This window comes from Chiroxiphia lanceolata, chromosome 5 (genome assembly GCF_009829145.1).
Source record: "Chiroxiphia lanceolata isolate bChiLan1 chromosome 5, bChiLan1.pri, whole genome shotgun sequence".
NCBI lineage: Eukaryota > Metazoa > Chordata > Aves > Passeriformes > Pipridae > Chiroxiphia > Chiroxiphia lanceolata.
This window is the reverse complement of record NC_045641.1, coordinates 48,478,853-48,500,421: the sequence shown is the minus strand read 5'-3', so window position 1 is coordinate 48,500,421 and position 21,569 is coordinate 48,478,853. Positions and strand designations below refer to the sequence as shown.

The 21,569-nt window shown below is 36.8% G+C and overlaps 1 protein-coding gene across 7 annotated transcripts in view; it reads right to left on the bottom strand.

Moving 5' to 3' along the window:
* Positions 1-21,569, bottom strand: part of CNOT4 (CCR4-NOT transcription complex subunit 4) — a 79,443-nt gene that overhangs the window by 24,028 nt on the left and 33,846 nt on the right. For 2 of the 7 annotated variants that reach the window (XM_032688700.1, XM_032688704.1), the window contains exons 2-8: positions 18,605-18,848; positions 11,745-11,942; positions 8,950-9,036; positions 8,305-8,406; positions 7,442-7,567; positions 4,489-4,622; positions 64-219 (exon numbers count right to left, since the gene is read on the bottom strand). In XM_032688700.1, the coding sequence (XP_032544591.1) occupies positions 64-219; positions 4,489-4,622; positions 7,442-7,567; positions 8,305-8,406; positions 8,950-9,036; positions 11,745-11,942; positions 18,605-18,778 (977 nt within the window). In that variant the 5' untranslated portion in view covers positions 18,779-18,848. The remainder of the gene's footprint in view (positions 1-63; positions 220-4,488; positions 4,623-7,441; positions 7,568-8,304; positions 8,407-8,949; positions 9,037-11,744; positions 11,943-18,604; positions 18,849-21,569) is intronic. The other 5 variants (XM_032688703.1, XM_032688706.1, XM_032688702.1 and 2 more) reach the window with 3 other exon arrangements.

The following is a 21,569-nucleotide window of genomic DNA, read 5'->3' as shown; positions in this document are numbered from 1 at the left end:
CCTCCACACCAATCAGTGAGAGAGAAAGCAAGCTATCTGAAGTATAAAAGGCAGCACAATTACCCGAAATCTGAGTCTGCACCATCTGGAGTCATGTGTTCTGGGTCTGTGCCATTTTCTAATATGGGAGGCGTTTTCCTGTGTTCCATTGTTAAACCGTTGGCTGATTTACTTGAACTCTGTAATGATGGCCAGGCATCTTTGTTATTATTGTTGGGTCTGGAAAAAGGCAAGAGTAAAATAAAAAAATAAAAAAAAAAAAAAGAGTTCAAGTTATGAAGAAAGTGTTTTAAAAATTGTAAACACTGGGGAAATAAATCCTTGTGCCAGACAATCTATAAGAATAGATTTATCTGGATATTATTTCTCAGATTTTAAATTTAAAAAAAATAATTAGTGGGATAGGTAGTGTAGAGAGAAAACCAGAGGGAATTCTGCTTTTTTTTGCTGAATAGATAGCTGCTCTGCCAACGTTGAAGTCCAAACTTGTCCATTTGGAGGAGATGAAAAATATTAAAATAAAAATTAAAAAAAAGCCATCAACAGTTCAAGTGTCCAGACCTCTGCATACTTCATTTGGAATTACTTGCTTTAACCCTGAAGTATTTTTAAGTTCTGTAAGTCACAAGCTAAATCTTTCTTTTCGGATACATTTTATATTCCAGGCCCTATTAAGCCTGGCCACAATAGATGAAGTTTATGTTTTACATCTACACAAGACTCCACAGCTTTGCTAACAGACCATGAGACCAGTCAGACCACCACACCGTTCATTCATTCACTGCTCCCTTCATTTCCAGCTTAAAGTCATAATTACTTTCTTTTTATAAAGTAAAAATAAAGTTCATTTCAGAGTGCACATCAGAACTGAAAGAAGTTCAAGAGAGGACTCCAAGCCCAAATTTTGCTGAAAATTGTTATATTCCATACAAATTGAAGCAAGATGGAATATAATCCATAACTGAATGCATTCAAATATAGTGTTATCTGCTAACCCTGCAATTTTATTATAAAAGATCTGCTTTTGTGTTCTTAAGTTTTTATATTAACTTTAGCTGTTCATTTGCTTAATTAGGAGTTGGTTTTAGTGTCCAAGTGCTGCCTAAGGATGAAGCTTTCACAAAAAAATTTTTATAACATATATGCCCCTCCTAATGCTGCCCTTCATTAGTATGTTCTTATTACATGGTCCAATATTTACACCACATCTTTGGGTCAATTTTGTAATTTCACTATCAGAATCTGGAAATTCCTGTAGCTCCTTATAGCAACATAAGTGTTTCCTACTCTTATTCAGATAAAATTAGTAGTAGTAGCGACCCTCAAATCTCAGTTAGCATGTAAGATTTGCTGTTCTGTGTCCATCTTTTCTTATACACCTATAAAATATGTATACAGATGAGAGCCTTGACCTGAGGTACAGATCTCATCTTGGTTTTGTACACATTTGGACCTTAGTTGATCAGATATAGAACATCAATGAAGGAAGACATCAGAAGTGCAATGTCAATAATTTAATATTCTCACCCATACAAAGGTGAGCTGTAATCTAGATATATCAAGAGTTTCAATCCATTAACAGATTTATTTTAAATATCCAAATTTAGGTCCAGTGCAGTGCATAAATGCATATAGCCATCTCTATACTAAAACTAACTTTAAAATGTCAGAAGTCAGTTTTGCATCCAAGGAGAAAGGCAAAGAAACAAATCTATTTATGTTTTGGTATGAGGTTTTGTGCATGTGGGGTTTTTTGTTTTGGTTAAGTTCAAAGCTACATGCCTCTGAAAGGCTGTTCTCTAAAAGACCAGCAGGTGCTTAACAAGTGCTTTGACTTGTGGTATAAGTAAGCTTTAATTTCAGTTTTTTAGGAAAATGTCATCAGGAAAATAAAAAAAGCTTGATCTGTTTTAAACGTAGAATATATCTCCAACTGAAAGAGAACACAGTCACTATGATTATCACATGACATATCAAGAGAAGCGTAGACAAAGTGGCACTGGGTGATTTCAACAGTTGCCTTTAGCAGAAAGAAAAGGTCTGCAAACAGGACCTTTCAAAAGAGAAGATGACTGCAGAAAAACTTATCAGCATTTAAGAAGCTGTTTTCCACTACTGTATATTTATAATTAAACATCTGCTACTTAGAACTCAATCTCTGTTCAATTCCAGAAGGAATCAAATCCTGTACCCCAGAAACATAAGAACAACCACAGATTTTTCACAGACTCTGACAAACTGCCAGAAATATTAATATCATATCAACGAATCAAACAAAAACAAGAACCCAGTAGGGTAGAAAGCTGTGAAAGAGAACAACCAGCTCAAAAGCTACATTTTGTACTGATGGGATGGGACTTGAAGAAACATGTCAAAATCCCAGCTGCAAGAAATTCACTTTGCAACCCTAAACGTGGTGTCTAGCCATTATCAAAGAACAGAGTCCATGTTGTGATGATGCTGCTCAGTGACAAGAGAAATTAACTCCAGACCACTTGATGCCTTTAGAGTAACATGCCATTTTTTCCCTAAGTGCTAAATGTTAGCACCACAGACTGGCCAAGTTCCAACTCTTAAGCCTTTGGAGAGCAATTAGAAGTTTGCTTCAGCTCCAGATAGAGCATTCTTCCCTTGATGGAATAATTTGTTTTGCTGGGATCTAATGAGGTTTCATATTAAAATTATTTCAGACTTTGAGCATAAAATAATCAATACCCAAATGCAAGAACTGGTATATTTGCTTTATTTGCTGCACTTTACCTTCCAAGTCAAAACTGAACCAGTGTCCAAGAAATACGAAGTGGCACTGTCCTTAAGAAAAAAGATCCAACTGGAAGTCCTGACCACTTGCAATCAAAGAGCATATGACACTTCCTTCAGAATTTAAAGATGATAATTCCAGTACACCATCTAGGATACCAGTTCTCAGAACTTATTCAAGCTGCACTGGTTAACATTTTAGATCCAATACCCATTTTCTTGCTTAGGCTGCTATGCACTGGCAAACTTGTCTGAAAAAATCAGCAGTGGATAAACTGCTACACAGCATAAACTCTGATTACAAGGCCAAGGTGCATATCAGGTGCAATCTGACTTTCACATTCCACTCTGCCCATCTCCATAAAAACAGTACAAGAAGGAGTAGAGGAAATTGTCAACAGTTTTTATTTCTTTGCCTTAAATATGACATTTGAATGAATAATTAAGGTCTAGTGATCTTAGACTTTCATTTATCTTTGTGTGACTATATCCTCATATGGACAGAAATCTTTTCATAACTTAATGAACAAACTACTTCAATGGAACATGATATTACCAAGCCATAATAAGTGATATCTGCAATTAAAACATAGTGAAAAAATATATGGACTGCACTACAAATCATGACGTATAAAACAAATGAAGACCACAAGGTGTCCCAGTTATGAGAGTACAGACTGCATTCATAACGACACCATACCAAGAAAGAAGACATCTGGTCTTTCGCAAATATTATGCACTTTTGCAAATAGAGAACACAAGATCTTTTTTCAGAATAGGATTATCTTTTTCTGAACTACTGATCCAAATGCACACAGCAGAAACACATCTTCCCTAAGGAAGCCTCACACTGACTTTATATTAGAACAAAGTGGTGCACATGTTCTGGTTCCAGCCAGGACAGAGTTAATGTTTGCAGTAGCCAGGAGGGGGCATGGCCAGGACCTGGAGATTATTTTATACCACCTCATTTTCCAGAGATAGGGATGGAGTCCCTTCTGGTCACATTGCATGGCAGGAGTGGTCAAGTACTCCTGGGGTTTTCTGCAGGGTGAGCAATCACTTGTGAATTGTTTGCCTCTTTCTTAAGACAAGACGGTCTTAAGCTCTGCCAGGGGAGGTTTAGGTTGGATATTAGGAAGACATTTTTTACAGAGAGAGCAATCAGACATTGGAATGGGCTGCCCAGGGAGGTGGTGGCTTCACCATCCCTGGAGGTTTTTAAGATAAGAGACTGGATGTGGCATTTAGTGCCATGGTCTAGTAACCATGGCAGTGATGGATCAAGGGTTGGACTTGATGATCTCGAAGGTCTCTTCCAACCCGGTTGATTCCATGATTGTACCCTCTCATCAGTATTGTTGTTGTTACTGTTGGTTGTCTTATTTCATTGCTGTTTCCAGTAAATTGTTCTTATCTCAACCTGTGATCTTCACCTTTTGTGCCTCCAATTCTCCTCTCCAGCCTGCCAAAGGGGAGGGGGCAGGAGGACAGGGGGAAGTGAGAGTGGTGCATGGGTTTGGAGTAGTTTCAGTGGGAGCACTAAACTGGAGAATACCATTCCTAAACCACAATATGTCCCTCTACAAAGAAAATCTGTATCAGAGTTTATCACATAATAGGTACTAAAAAGAGCGGGCAACTTAGGAGATGCAATAGGAATAAGAAAGTTTTCTTTCAAATAACCAGAAAGCAAGTATAGCCAGTTAGTCCATCATCAGTACTTACGCATCATACCTCTGCAGTGCTGTCACTTTGTTCTTGTTCTTGTCAACTGTACCCGTAGATAACTGGAGAAAGTTGGGGTTTAGTTTGTATAATTCTTGCAGTAGTTTCTGTTCATATTCCTGGTGCTTACCCGCCTAGGAAAACAGAAACTCACAATTAATAAATACTGGTTTAATATATATTTTTATAGTTATAATATTTCTATATATAATATACATATATACATATATACATCCCAAAGCTTAATAATTTAGCTTTCACAACTCAACAGGTCACTCCTGTCAAACTCAAAACAGTGCTTCTCATTCTCAGCACAGATATGACCTCAACAATCTAAAGCTTGCCTAGAAATCACTTGGATGCACCTACCAATTTATAATTTCTGAGACTTCTAAAGAAGAAAAATAGCTACAACCTTATTAGAACTTGATACTCAGTTCTAATTAAGAGCTTCACAATACACCTTAAAATTCACAAACAGTTATATATCCAAGGCAGTCTGCATTTGATATATCGACCATACTAAGCTTTTCAGAGGATGGGAAGGAATGAAGAGTTCCTCTTAAACCAAAATTTCTTCCAAAACAGAATTAATTTTTTTATCAGTTTAATAACACAGCTGAGGTGGTCTGAGTGTTAACTATGATGTGACAAACAGTATATTCTAAGCAATAACTAATACATCATTCTTTTTAATAACTGAAAAATTGAAATATTCTTTGAATCGTTTGAGAATAATTTCTTGCTTTCAGAAATTGAGGAGGTCCACTCCAACTCTAGAATATTAGAATTTGGTAAGGAAGAGAGTATTTTTCAGTCTAGCTTGCAGATTACATTCTGGGGCTAAATATATAAAACAAAACCAGGAAGATCTATGCCCACATTTAAAGTGACATCTGAAACAAATTCAAGATGAGCATTCATGTTTTTTGTAGGTTGTTATGACACTCAAACCTAGGAATTATTACTTGCAAGTTAAGTATTGTTATGAGTTCAATCAATGCAAAATAGAACAGTGAAAGTTGTCAACAGCTTTTATCTACAGTTTCCAGATACTAGAAGATGTCCTTTAGCAAAGGAAACAAGTGCCAAGATTTATGGTCAGGTCTTCTGAATCTTAAGTCAGACACATGCAAGTTATTATCTATCATTCCTTCAGTATTGATTTCAAAGTTCTCACACTACTGGTACACCTAATATTTAACATTTTTTGCATTACTTAATTGCCTTTATAAATGTGTCAGGTAACAGATGAAGGGAGAGGCAGTCTAAACCATACTAGCCCTCTACTGATCTGTGAACTGGCTGTTACAGCTCAGAGAAGAGATACTGAGGTTACTGCGAACACATCTGTGAAATTGTTAGTTGATTATGCACTAGCCACAAAAAATGTGCTGGGCATCATTAGAAAGGGCATTTAAAATAAAAAAAACAAAACGGAAAAGAGCACATATCACACTACATATAAAACACTGAGGACTAACAAATTAAATTTTGTTTCGTGCATCTGAGCTCTGCATCTCAAGGAGGACACAGAAATTACTGCAGAAATGGAGGAACTGTTTGACAAAAGTTTACAAACCCCGAGACTGATTTGGAGAGAAAGCTGAGAGAGATAAGATCAAGTTTTGCCACATCACAAAGGCAATGAATCAGGTGAATAAGGGTTTTTGCTTTCAGTAAGTATTCAAGGTTAATATTAAGGGAAACTTGACAAAACAAACTGGACAGCAGTTTAACACGGGCAAAAGAAGGCACTTTACAAAACAGCTGGTGAACTGGGGCTTGCTGCCACAAAAGTCTATAGGGTTGACAGTATCAGGTTCAAAGTGGATTAAACAAATTCATGTCTGACAGCTCTATAAAAAACTAAAAAGCCTAGATGGGAAAACACCTTCAATCATGTATAACATAACAGATCTAGGTGGTGGGAGAAATACAGGGAAACAAACAGGGAAGGTGGCCTAATTTGCAACTTGTCCTTGAATTTTACCTTCTATTGCAATTGTCTGCAACAAAATATATACCATAGGGACTATTCATCTGAACTGGCAAGGTAGTTTTTTAATTTATGAAAATGTAGCTGAAGTCCTCATAAATAACTGCTAGGTGTTTAACAGATATGAACATTCTTCCTTGTTCTCTGGCTTACATCAGCCTAACACATCAAATAAATTCTACTAGAACAACATTTAGGCTGGCACTAGGGGTGGGAACTCCCTGCTTCATGGACAGACCATGTGCAAAAATTACAGCACAAATGCAAGGCTGGCATGCTTGAGACTGAGTTTAAAAGCTTTACCACAGAAAGATGGAGGCAGACCCAAAAGGCCTCAGAATGCACTGCTTTTGAGACAGTAAATCTATCCATTTACTCGGTTCCCTACCCCAGACAATAAGCATTTTGATGTTGCGATAATAAAAAGAATCCCAGTATCATTATTTAGATGTTATTACAGTTACCCCTCAACGTTTCATATGGTTTCTATACACTTCACAGAGTAAAAAGGATACCCAAATTCAGAGAGCGTGATCCATCACAGTACAAGAGTCAATCCATTGTAACTGTTCACACACACAAATGCTACAGCAAAACCCAGATCTGCACTAACTTCTTTCACAAAGATCTGAAATAACATGTTACCTTGTACTGGTGTGAAAAAAAGGCAAGTAGCTAATGCAAGGTTACTCGAATTCTTGGCTAAGATTTTTATCTCCACCTTTTTGCCTCATGAATACTCACCGCACTTTTCAGACTTTAAAAGCAACATGCAATGAAAAAACTGAACTAACTGCTCTCTTCCAATATCCAACTGGTTAATCACCTTTTGGATTTCAAAATTAATTTCTGTCATAACATTCAGCAAATGGCTACACTAGACATATTAGATTAAACCACTGACAGTAAGACATACATGCCATGTTTCATGTGTTTCCCATTCATTAGACTTACCTGCATTTCTTCTTTTGTGAAACTGGCTGCTTCATCGCCTAGTTCATGTAGATACATGCAGTCTGGTTTTGGACACTGCATATTTTTTAGAAAATAACTGCAATATTTTGTTGTACCTAACGATGCCTAAAGGAAAAAAAAAATTCATTACTTAAATACTGGAGGTTAAGAATGCCTTTTACCATGTAAATTAAAAAAAGCTGTATTCCAAAAAAAAAAAAAAATAAAAAAATTTGTCACCCCAAGATTTGGAATTGCATCTTAATGTATTTTTTGACAGAGATGGAATAAGAAGTCCATTTGTAAGAAATCTATATACTTGAGGATTAGATAACTAGTATGCATTTTTATTTTCATCCAATCTAAATAAATGCCAAAATAAGAGCTCAGTAAGTATTTCTATTCATAACCATAAGGAGATAAATAAGTAGCAGGGTCAGGAAATGAATATTAACTGGATTTTCTATAGCCACCAATTTGGCCAAGTCAGCCTGAATACCTGTTTACATGGACACCAACAGGGCAAAACTTTGATTTCCCAGGGAGCTTTTGAAGGTGTGGTATATGGACTACAGAAACACTTTGTAAAAGCAGTCTATACGACAAAAAAGCCACTGCGAGAATGCAGAGGCGGTGCATCTCTGTCTCAAACCTTTGTTTTAAGAAGTTATCTGCTAACACACCAAAACATTGTCTGCTGGAACCTCACTGAACTTCCACGTTGGGATTCGTGTTAGGAAAAGAGGTCAAAATTCAGTACACCTATTCAGCAACACAGGCATATCTTTGCAAATAAAATTTTACGCTGTGCACTGATATTAGTGTCCTAGAACATACACGTAAGAATGTAAAAATATTTCCACCTTAAGTGTTCTGCCGTCTACCACCACATTATTGACACACTGTATGGCTCTGAGGGCATCTTCTGACCGGATGTAGGTTACATATGCACTGGCACTTGGACCCTAGGAAGAAAACATACACTATTTATTATTTTTCTTTCCCCAGACAGATCTGATCATTAAGTTGCCTTTTCAGCTGCTCGTTTCATAAACTGGTATATTCAAGGCTCAATGTTTTTAACAGGAAACTGGCAAAAAAGGTAGAATTCATAAAAACTCATATGTGAGGCATAAAGAATGGAGAAAAGAAGAAACACATTGAAATATTGCTTGAAAGTTCTAAAAATACTTAAAAGCATTTTATCCCCAAAATGCAGATTAGTGAATAAATGCCATACTGCTGCTTCTTCAAAAAGTTCTCACCATCTCCCAATTTTCAGTCTTTCTACATGGCATCTTGCATCCAACTTTGAGAGTCTTGTTGGACAATGTCTCAGTAACTTAAAGTAATTCAATTCTTGCAGTGTTGTTTGGTTTTGGGCTTTTTTAACAGTCTTTAACCTATTGCTTAATCAGAAATAGGGGGCCCTGGATTCACTTTCCACACCATGTATTTCCTAAAGGAATTAAAAAAAAAAATAAAAATCACAAGGGTCTCTGACTTACCTGTGAGCCTGCATATGACGTGCTGTTATTAATGACAACTTTGTGTATTTTACCAAACTTCCCAAAATATTCTGGTCGTTTCAACACCTACAAGAAAAGAAATTTAAAGTGGTATACTTAAAACTCATACAGAGATGTACCCATCTTCTGTGAAACTGTGCAAAAAACCAGATCTTTCCTACAAAGAGGAGGTGAGCATGTAGATTTAAATCTATTTTTTTTTCCCCACATAAAACATGATTACTTGCAATACAGAGTATGGTGATACTGCAGAACTTTAATGATGGATATTCCACATTTTATATTGTATTTTAAAAAACTCTTTCGGTACTCCAATTACCCTAACCCTATCCTGGCAAGATACATCCCATACTGCATGAAACATTCCTGTATTTATCTATTTTATAATTTGAGGGGGGGGGGGAAATCACATTTATTTCAGTTTCAAAATAATTAATCATGTTAACCTTTCATTCAGCTATATTAATTACTAGGTACAAATTGCTGAATCCTGACTTACTTGCCCCACTCCAAAGAGGAAAAAGAGTAAACCAACTAGCTCAAGATAGTCTCAAATTGTATAAAGACCTGACTAAGTGCAGGAAGACAATACAGAAAAATTCCCGGGGCAAGAAAAAACATTTCAGAATCAACATCATGCCAAAACAAATGAGTGAATATCACATCCCTAAAGGAAGAAAAAAATACTCCTGTTTTGCCCTTCCCTGAATCAGTTAGTAATAACACACCATTTAAGGATCCTGTGCAAAGCAGGAATATCATCATCATATTAAACAACTCTGCTGAATAACGCTCACCTGGTGTGCCAATGAAACAAACTGGCAATATCTCAGACACATTTATACAAAAAGTATTTTTCCATTCCTGTGATGGAAGAAGGTACCAAAGTACTGACTACTCAGACTGAAGTTAGATAGGCTAAGGGTATTTCTAGCTCTACACAATAACCTGAGAGGTTATAAATTAAGATTTGTTTCCTCAGCTCCATCCTCATATTAACACTGGATAGCGCAGTTAAACTGTCCTGATCCAAGAACATCTTTACCTAACTACCTCCTCTCCCTTTTAAAGGGAGCATCGACATCTACAAGAACTAACAGCATCACAGTTGGAACATCCTGTAGAACTACAAGACATGTTGTATAGACAATCATTCATTCCCTGGTCTCTTCTGACTGCTCTTCAGTTGGTCTACACCCTCTTGAAACATCCCACATCCATCCTCCAGGTATCATTCCAGAAAAGACTGACAATCCCAAAGAAACTTCTGCTTTACTCAAGCATATTGCAGATTATACTCCTGATAACAACATATGACAGCATAGCCTTTGCAATTTTTCTAAGACCCAGTTAACAGAAGAGGATCCACAGATTGCTTTCCAGAAATGGCAAATAGCAGCCAACCTCCCCTTCCAAACAATCTTTACATACAAAGGAGTTTTTTGCCTGCTTAAATAGAAAAATTGAATATACTGAATACTTTTTTAGCTCATCTCTCTCAGGCTAGGTTTCTTGAAAATCAAGTTATCTTGATGCTATATGCAATATTCAGTAAGTACACATTATCTTCTGGTATGTTATTGAGAATACTGCTACCAACACACCTAGTACAGCCCATCACCCACCCCCCCAATAAATCCACTTCGAGTTACTTCAAGTATTCAGTATGGAATTATCTGAGGTTTAAAAAAAATTAACTGCATTTACTACTATTTCTCTTACAAATCCTCTATCTGGTCAAAGAAATCAAATGCATTTTTCAATAATAAATAGTGCCAAGCCACTGCTGACAGCTGCTTGCAAATACTTGCTGCTATATTTTAGTATATACTGAAGTGGTATACACCAGATCATTTTTAACTTTGATTTTTCCTCTTCCCTTCTTATCCTTTCCCTCCCCTTCGCTAAAAGCAGTTTTTTACTTTTGTTCTTTATACGTCTACCAAACTACAGACCATTCTCTGAGTACTCAAACAGCCACTTCTGTTTCAGTTTTCCCTAGACAATTTAGTTCAATAATGTGACTTTAACTTGGTACAGTAATTTTGAAGATATCTATCTTATCCTGTATTACATTTCCTCCATATTCTAATTCAAGATACTTTTACTCATTAGCACTTATTCCACTGGCCACCTGCAGCTGACTGATGATGGAAGTAAATAAACATTTTAAACACAACCAGTTTTCTGAAATTTTTGATGATGCAGAGTAGCAAGCCAACTCTTTCCTGGGTCTTCCTCTTATTCATTTTTCCCATTTCAGCTTCTTAAGGACATCACTCTTATGTTCCTTCCATATTATACTTCGAGTATTAGCTTTTCTCTTCTCTCCCTACAGGTTTGTGCTATACTTTATATCAGTTCTTTGGAACATAACCAAGCTCCTGTTTTAGAAATTGTGATGCATGATACAGCTGTATAGTGCCAGCAGATTCAACCTAGGAAAATGAGTACCTAAAACATCCTTAAGCACATTTTTAGGTTAAAACCAAGCTCTCATTATTACACAAATACAAAGAACAACTTTCTTAAAAAAAAAAAAAAAATCAAAAAAAAAATCGCAGATCATCTGTACTCCCTAAAACATAGACAAACACTTGAAGTTATTTTGGAGGAGAGAGAGGAATAAGCTTCCTTAAGAAGAGGGGGCCCCATAAGCAGTGAACCTTTTCAATGCTGCTTCATTTTATATCCTGCAGGGAGACAGAACAAGGGTATTCTAATGTTTCATGGCAGTATGTTAAGAGTAAGATTTGCAAGTGTGAACCATTTACCTCTGGATCTGCTAGGCGCTGAGATAGCCCTACCACAAAGACAAGGTTCTTCTGTACAACCCGTACACTGGCCAAATGTTTGCGATTCTCTGATATCTTCTGTTTCCTCTCATTTTGTTTCTGTTTCTTTTCGTTTTTTATCCTCTGCAGCTCTTCCTGGGAGAGTGGTTTGTACACTGCTGGGTCTTCTGGGTAAGGCTAAACATAACAAACAGCATTAAACTCAACCCATATAAGAAACAACACATTTGAAAATCATTAATCCCAATGTTTGAATGCAAAAATTTCTTTATTGTGTTATACTGATCTGATTTTTACAGCCTCTCACATTATAGAGGCATATTCAGTCCTTTGGGAAAGGTGAACATCTTGCATCTTTCATGTAATTCTCCTATTTATAGACATAATATTGATTTGGGCAATAGCCACATTCTAACCCAGCTGCCTAGTCAATTTGGTAACGTTACAAGCAGCTGCAACATGACAGTCAACACATCCTGTTAAAATTTCAGTAACAGAGCATACTAAGTTGGGTGAAAGCATGCACTGCATATTCACTTTATATTTAGTTGTCTGATACAGATTTGGATGCTTAAGTGTATTAAATCTACCAGATAAGAAAATAAAATACAAATGTAGTTTCAGTGGCCCACAAATTCAAGACAGTAACACCATTACACTGCTCAATAGTTAACTTCCAGTGAAGAGACAGATGTCAATACAGTTACTGCACACTGACTTAACAATAATCTTGCCATGCCTGTGTACCAGTTTGAAATTTGGTCTCTCTCCTCTGGACAAAGGTGCATTTTTAACCTCAAGATTATCATCTACAGATAACTCCTCGAACACAAACATAACACTGTAGATTTTAATCTCAAAAGTATCTAGCAGAAGTGCAAGAGTTCTAAGAGTTACCTACAAAGACTGCTCTACTCACACAGAGCACTACTATAAAGGCACTATTTTAGACTGGTCTTGCAGACTACAGTGCACCATCTTCTGCTCCGATTAGTCCTCGAAGCAGTCCCATATTCCTTACTTGTCCCAGTTTTTTCAGACTAAAAAGTTACGTTTCACACCATATATAAAAAGCAATGCTAAGCACAAAAGCAAGTACATAAAAATGTATCTCAAAAAAAATTAAGTGTTTCTAAACATTGAGATGAAGTAAAAAATGAGAAGAGTACATGAGACGTGTATTAAGATAAAGACTTAAGATAAAGAAGTTAAGCTCAAGCTCACCAGTATATTGAACTGTCTTTGCTTGTACTACCATAACCAAAGGTTTCAGTGTGCAAGTCCAACAAAAATGAATTTAACTTTTTCCTGACTGCCCTCTGTCAATGACAGAGTATAAAACTAGTTGTCATACTAAATAACCTAAGAAAAATCTACAATGGCAGACGAAAATAAGGTTTAGGTTAAAAGCATATATATTCCTCATAGTTGCATGATGTTACTCAAAGAGTCACCAAGTGCTCAGCCCTGATAGTCTTCTGAGTACATCCTCAAATAAACTGATGTTCATTTTTCAGCTTAAAGTTCAGCATCATTATGCCATATTTGTGACATCTACCAAAAATATGCTGCAGTTGACTTCAGCAGATGGTATCTCACAGCTGAACATCAAGTCCTCTGGAACATGTTTTTAGCATCACAAAGGAATTTAAACTTTTAAGATACTTTAGTTGTAGCTAAAGGTGTCCTTAACATGAAAACACACTAAGCAGTCAAGTTATCCTTGAAGAACAGTCAAAGCCATACCATTTCTCAAAAAGATATGCTATTTCAAAGTAACACTGAATACCTTACAGAGATTTCAGAATGTACTTGATGAACACCAATGACCAATTTGACACCAAGAAAACTATAGCAAACAGTGTCAAAGTTCATCAGCTTCTTTCTTGCCAAGTATATCCCCATTCAGAGCATATTCTCAAGCGAGAAGCAAGTCAGACAGTATGCTCCTTCTCCGTACAGCTATTTTCTACTGGAGGTCCTGAGCATGAGTCAGGAAACATCCTGGGTAGCTCAAGCATCTTTTGCCATATGGCTAACAGCACTTGTTTGACCAACAGAATCATCAAAAGTTCTCACTAGGTACAGTTAAGCTGTATTATATTTTAAATGTTTCATATGTTTATCACTCTGACATGTTTAACGTTTCTAAGGAATATGACTAGTTGGATATCCTGACTTGCAGGACCTGTAAATGAATCCGTGCACACATCTTGAATCCAAAGAATAAATCAGAAACAGTTGTAAGAAATGATACATGACTTTCCTATTGATATATCATGTGTGACAGGTAACAGATTAAGAGATATTGTACATTTGAAGAGGGAGGAAGGCAGGTAAGCACAGCACAAACATTTCAGCATTAGAAATCATTTTCCTTTCAAAAAAGGACAAAGTCAGCCTAAAATCAGGAAAATAAATGATTTCATCTTCAGAGTGAGTGCTTCCCACAGTTTTGAAGTTCATGAACACAGATAATGGTTCAACTACAAACAGATGCATGCAGTGAAGACTGCTGGAACATCACTGAAAGATAAGCAAGGTGGATTGACTGCTGGCATATCCCATAGTACCACTGTTTGTTGTTTATTCTGTGTTTAATGCTACAATGCTACTAACATGCCTATGTTTTTTATATTTTGGGAACAAAATGCTTGTTTAACCTCCTACCACTGATGCCTTAGCTGGTAGAGGATTTGAGATCCAAACAAAGTAGCTACATCAAGTGTTATCAGCATTTATGTATTTTCAGATGCAAGACATTAAGAGATGTCAACATCACTGATTCACTGACTAAGTTTAGCTGACATCCTCCACTTAAGCTATGCAAATTCTCTTCAGGAAAAACCTCAGAGGCCACCTGAACAAGTGTGCCATCATGAAAGGTGACCAAATTTTGTTTACACTAACTGCAAGTTGTTGGTAGTCCTACAAGAACTTCAGCAAAAGTGTGAATGTCTCTTCTGAAGTCTCATTTCTTTAATCAGATGGCCCTTGATGAATTCTTGGTCTTCCTGACTATATTTGTCTTGTCATTTAAGTTATTTTCTTTCAGACTTTTTCCCTATTTCCCAAGTGTTGAAAGTTGAGCTGGGATTTATCAAGCACTTTGCTTTTGCCATTCCCAGATGGGTCACATTCCTTCCACACAATGGATGTACCAATATTTCCCACTTGTTGCCTTGCTACCGAGTAGGTCCTGAAATGAGAAATGCAGAGAAAGTCAATAAGGTTTATGCATAGTATACACCATAGTACTTATATCAAGAACAAAAAAAAAAAAAATGCAATTTCCTATCCATTTTGAAATCTCCATTGTTGCACTAAACTACTCAGTTGTGGGATTAAAAGCACCAGTGGAAACAAGTGGCATTTGGAGACTGTGCATTAAGACAAAGTGTTCCTTTTACACAGCAGTAGTAGTAGGAGAAATATAGACAAAAGACATGCATAAAGCATGTTAATTTCTTGGTCATACACGTAGCAGTTTACTATTTATCCCATCTCTAACACAAGGTGCTAGGAGAAATAAAGTTCTTTAAGTCAAGGAACTGGAGCAAAAGGCAAAGCCCCACTGCAGGAACAACTGTGTATCAAATTCTATTGTTTGGTGGAAGAGCAAAGCAATTAAGAAACATCAAAGAGCTGAGCTTTTTTATTGCTGGATTTAAAAAGTGCAACAACAGACGCTAAGGTCTGAGAGTGCTATGCTCTAATAAAGCAAGTGAAATGGTATGTTATTCATGTCATAAACAGTACCTAGGCTACTGAATTTCAAAGAAAACAGAAATATCTCTTTTAGGATAAAAATCTCTGGCTTTAAAACCAGAACCAGCAAGTCTGTGACATGTAAACCAGTTTTTGGTTACAGAAATCTCTTGTGAACACATGTGTCTTCATTCTAATTTGAGTAGTTAGCAACTATTTCACTCACAGTTAAGAAATCAATTGACTGGGAAAAACAGGAAGGCTTGCTTAGCATCTTACAATTGACTACACCTATAATTCTGAAAGGTACCAAAAACTCAAAGCAAGACAGTTCTTTTTTGTAATTAAATATTTTTTGTAGTTAATGAATCAAATAAAAACAATTTCACAGTCTATTTCAGAAGATTCAGACGAAGTTTAGAAAGCTTTTATTATGTTAACACTAAGAAGTACTAGTTTCCAACCAGCATTCAAGTTTAATTCATACTAGTACCTTACATTCATACAGCAAAACAAAGAAAATGTTTGTGTACTACTGCTATTCACAGGAAGAAACTTAAGATGGACTAAATCAATTGACTGCAACCACATGAATACATTCTGCACATGCACATGTTAAGCTTTGTAAGAGTTCATGTAGATGTACTTTCTCCTTGGTAGAAAAAAACATAAGCTAACATCTTTTCAGTTAGACATTAAAGAAGCTTAGCAAAATAAAGGTATATATGCAATGCGCAGTTAAGATCTGTCAAACTAATGGCATAGGTGCCACTATAGCATATAGCTAAACTATTTTGTCACAGACTTGTCCAAAATCTCCCCCAAAACCCTTCAACCAAAATCCCTGGACTGGGAGCTTGTTCATTGCTCCTCTCCATAGACTACTGCTCAAATCCCTGGAGAAGTTGCATTGCACTCAATAACATAGGCACAAACAGCAGATTTCTATTATGTAATTGTGAATAACATACTCAGCCTTGTTTTAATATATGTTTATTCACAGTCCATCCAGTAAGTATCCTGCACTGGTATGCACATTATAAAAATATGACATACCTGTTGAAACCATTGTACCTACTATAAACTTTCCTGCTCAGATTTTGTTGCTTTGCCATGTTCTGTGCTTCAGCATTTTAAGTGGTCATAACCAATACACATCACAGTAGATATGAATAAAAAAACTGCTCAGATATTTTCCCAGAAGCCTTACTACACACAGATAGGAACTATTTAGACACATAGAACACAAATACACATACCTGGTTCCTTTTGTCCTGCACACTTCAAAAGGTGGCTTCTTTAATGCTGCAACTCTGTAGCTCAAAATTATTTATTTCCAAGATCCTGGTGGCATCTGCATCACAATGTCTTTGTCTATGCCATGAAAGAAGTGTCCTCCCTCAGCCTCCAAGTCAACTTCTTACAATCCAGTGATATAGTTGCAAGTCTGTTCAAGAATATCTTGCACTTCGTGGATAAAGAAGGTATCAAGAACACAATGGTAGCTCATTGTGAGAGAAGAGGTCTCCTGTCTGTATGCTTTACTCCAATTGTAGCACTCATTCCAGCTTTCCACATGAAATAGTTTTTCTAAGCAAACTGTATCCAATTTGTCAAGTATTTGCACATCCAATCGTATGCCAGAGTATTCCACATTTAAAAGTTCAGCTGTGGCAGTATCCGTGTTTCAAAGAATTCAGATATCCAGAGGCAGTGAATCATGCTGCTTCTTTGATTTTTCAAATACATTCCACAAACTTCCAATAACAAACAGGTGAAAAATAGCATAATAAATCAGCATAATAAATCCAGGTAAATGAAGCAATTTGCAGAAACAAGGAAATTTGAAATCTCATGTTGTACCAGAAGAGCAGAAATTCGCTTGTACTGTGGAAATTACTAATACAGCATGTGTCACCTACAGCAGGTATCACATGTGGAGAAATATTTGGCTGATGACACGTAGATCTTCCTTGTAGAATAGAGCTAAAATATTGCAGCAAATTTGCAGAACTTTTTAACAAACATATGTTGGTGTGAGACAGCCTTCAGGCTTGCAGAGGCATCCAAACACAGGTTAGCAGTGATAACTCTAGTGTAGTCAAAGCCCAAAAGAACAGCAAGAAAATATGACTGGAAGTGCTTAAAGAATACTGCGGCAGTGAATAAAGGTAGTGAGACCAAGTAAGATTACTTGGGATCTGAAAAGTGAGCGTAATGTGAGACAGGAAGACAAAGGCATAAACTGAGGACAGGATGACGATTAAACATCAGGAGAAAGGGGAGACATAAGCAGCTGCAATTACAAGAAGATGAAGGCCAGGCAAGAAAGTTACAATCAAGAGAAGTCATTAAAGACGAAGATATTGAGAAAGAATTTATTAAACACTGAAGGAAATTAGAAAGTTAAGCAAAACACTAAAAGGAGGGATAAAATAATGCAAAGGAAATAACAGGCAACTTAGTGAAGCTGAGATTTACAGTTGAGGCCAACCAAAGTATCAGCCAGACATCAAGACACAGATAGACATTAAGTACTACCTTCAAGCACTTGGCAACAAGATCAGAATACTAGACATATAGACTCAGTCTAAATTTTTAAATGTTTTAAAGTTTAATACCACTGGATATTTTTCCAAAAGTTTTACATGTTTAGTATCCACTGAAATACAGATTAAAGGCTTCAGTGCCACAAACAAAACAAGCAGGTGCTTTACAAGCTTACCTCAGTCAGCTAGTTTGGTCAATTCAGCTAAACCTTAGCCTTCAGCAAACCCCTCAGCAAACCCTGGAATCCTCACTGTTCTTCCTGAAAAGACTTTGTTAACGCATGAGCACCCCAACTCAAAATATTTTTTTATTTTTGGCAGTTCCCTTAGTATCAGCACACTTTGGTTCTGATCCACAGCTTCTCCTATTAATCCAGTTCTGAATTTAATAAACCAAGACTAGTCACTTCCTAACAACTTCAATGCATAAGCACACAGAATCTGAAAGATCCAACACCTCACCCTTGATCTAGGCTATGTCTAGATGAATGTTTCCCTTAATGAAAAGGATGTCTTTGGTACCAACACAATGCAAGAGGCCTTGTGACATATGCAAGACAAGACGCTGTTCCAGGAATTTACCTTTCTGCAAGCAGGACAAAGTCCATTCTCATCAGTGCGGATACGATGCCAACAGAAACGACAAATTTGGTAGCCACAGGTGCAAGGGAAGAAATTGATGTCATCAATTTCCAGAGGCTCCATGCAAAGAGGGCATTCCACAGGGTCTTCCTTAGCATCAGGGCTGCGAGACATCTTTATATGTTCGCAGAGCAGCAAAAGTTTATAATAACTTAATAGACCAAGAAGGTCAGCACTTGAAGGTCTGCAAGAGGAAAAAAAAAGAAAAAAGTATTATTAATACTGTTGACAACTTTTTTTTGTACCATTCAATATTTCAGTTCTTCAAGTCACCATTTTCTTCATTCATTTCCTGAACTCAACTATTTGAGTATGTTTCTACTCTGTCAGTTTAAGGATGCAGCACAGGAAAGTTACTTTCAGACTCAAAAAAAGACACTTGGAGTCACCACTGAGATATTCAATCAATTTGGGTATTTTCTTCTTTATTTTTTCATTTAAATACCACTCTGGATATATGAAAGTATCTAATCTCAGCAAGCTGTCTCTATTTGCTGCATGAGACGTGAAGGAAGATGGGGCAGAATTAAAGGACAACAGTAGAATTTTTAGCTGGACCATTGGAAGATAAATAAAAGGAAAAAAGAAACAAAAATTAAAAACCCACTGAAAAACATTGAAAAGATGGGACTAGAACTGATAGTTGGATGGTCATACTAGTTGTAATGAACTACATCACTTCTGTAGAAATAAGTGAGCTCTAAAGTCTTTAAAAAATCTGGAATTATTTTTGCAATCATATTTTTCCCAAAACATCAGTAATGTAATTATAATTGAACCACACATATACAATCTGGAGTCCCCTCTACTTTCCCAAAGAGTTTGCTGTTTCATTAGTAACCACAAGCTAGTAGATTGTATAGCATCCAGTCTTTCTCCAGGCTTTTAGGAGGAAGTCCAGAAAACAATTCTCACATCCACCTACTGGAAGAGTGATATTTAACTCTGTCATTGGAATTAACATGTCTGAATGTTTTGAGATCAAACCCTTGCTCACAGTTTTCAGTATAGTGTGATGTTAGCCTTATATAGCCTTGGTTTCATACTTTAACCACCCCCAAAAAAAGAAAAAAAACACCAACCAGTACTGTTTTGATCTTCCTCACCCAAAACCATACTTCCTTGCACAAAGTCTATCTGATAAAGCCCAAGAGGTTCCAGCTCAAGCTGGGACCTCCCACCTTACAGGATAGGATCTGTTTAGCATCAGTCTGCAACACTTGTCCCTGTCCTGCACACCTCTTCAGGAACAGAAATTCCTCTGCAAGCAGCCAGGAAAGAATCCTGAAGAGGAACCACACACATGCACACAACCAAAGCACCATCCAGAGAGCATATAGCTTTGTATGGGAATGGTTGCACTGTCAGTAGGTTAACCTGTAATCACAGGCTGATACCAGAAGCTCAGACTAACTGCAATTTCAACGAGTTTGGTAGGGAGCATATTGTCTAAGCACAAAGTACAGTTCTGGTACACATATACCATTGCCCTAGAGAGAAAAAGTTCCACTGGATGACCACTTAAGAATAAGGATGACAGAATGGCTTTTCGACACTGTAAGCATAATTTCTCTATATGGCATGTACTAGCAACAACATTGTCCTCTTTCTGACTTTCACAACTATTAAAATCAAAAAGTTATACCTCCACAATAATAGAGTATCATTTACTTCATTATCTATGTTTTCGTTTGTGCTATATTCACAATCATTTTGACAGTCTCAAAAACAGGTTCTGGAACTTTACCAGTGTTTTCTACAGAGAACACTAGCAGAATCTGACCTGAAGGAAGGAAAGGATTAGTTTATTTGAGAGCTTTGTCTTGTTTTTAAGTACCCATCCCCACTGGCTGAAGAGTGGGAGGGACCATTAGAAGGCTACAGAATATTGTTTAATTGCTTATTATGCAGATAACATACATTTTTACAGCAGCCCGTAAACATTTCCTGTAAACTTTTCACATTTGTATGGCAGCAAAACCATTACAATACCAAAATTACTTTAAACCAAAGTACAGATGAACTCCACAGATTTTCTTCAGTTTAGATTTGGATATGACTCTGTCACTGATCTCCCAACAACAGGTCAGTAAGCAGACAGCATACTCCCTTCTGCTCCATACTCATTCCATCACATACTCAGCAGCCCACTAAAACACATAAGTAAAGCTATACTAGTACTAGTGAAACTGTAATTAAAAGCACCGTTTTGAAGAAACTTCCGCCACCACAGTAAAATTACTGAACTTAGCAAGTTGCTATTTGGAATCTCCACTAAGAAGTGTCATCAGTTCATGTGGGGAAAAAAGCATGCCATAATAGCTAGTGCCTCTGGGATAGGCAGACAAGCTCTAACAAAACTGCAATATGATTAACATTTATGAGCTGTTTAAGTTAACGCTAAGAGTTCAGCAGCTGTTAGCAATAATGTCAATGGCTTGCTCCAGTCAGCAAATGGCCTGCTATTTTACAACAAGGAGTAAGGAGCAGCTGAGTGCCATGTTTCTTGAAACTAAGAGGAAATATTTATTTACTTGGTCACAGAGCATTCAGGTATCCCATTTAGAGATTCAGCAGCGAAGTGCGTCTCCATTTCAGAAGGGTTTATATACCAGGGTCTGTGTCTGAAATCTGCATCAGAACAATGCTTATTTTTTTCAAAACCAGAATAACATGCATAGTAAGGCATCATTAAAGCATTCTGCATATAGTGTGTGCACTATATGAAACACATAGAAACTAGTCAGCTCTAAGGTTATTCCAAACAATTCCAGATTAATGCCACAGGAAAAGCAGTGCAGCAATAGCAAAAAACAAAAGGCGGTATTACATGTTATGTTTAATCCAGAGTATCTGGTCTTTCAGATCAAGTTCAAAGAGATCAAATTAATGGCATCCCAGGAGA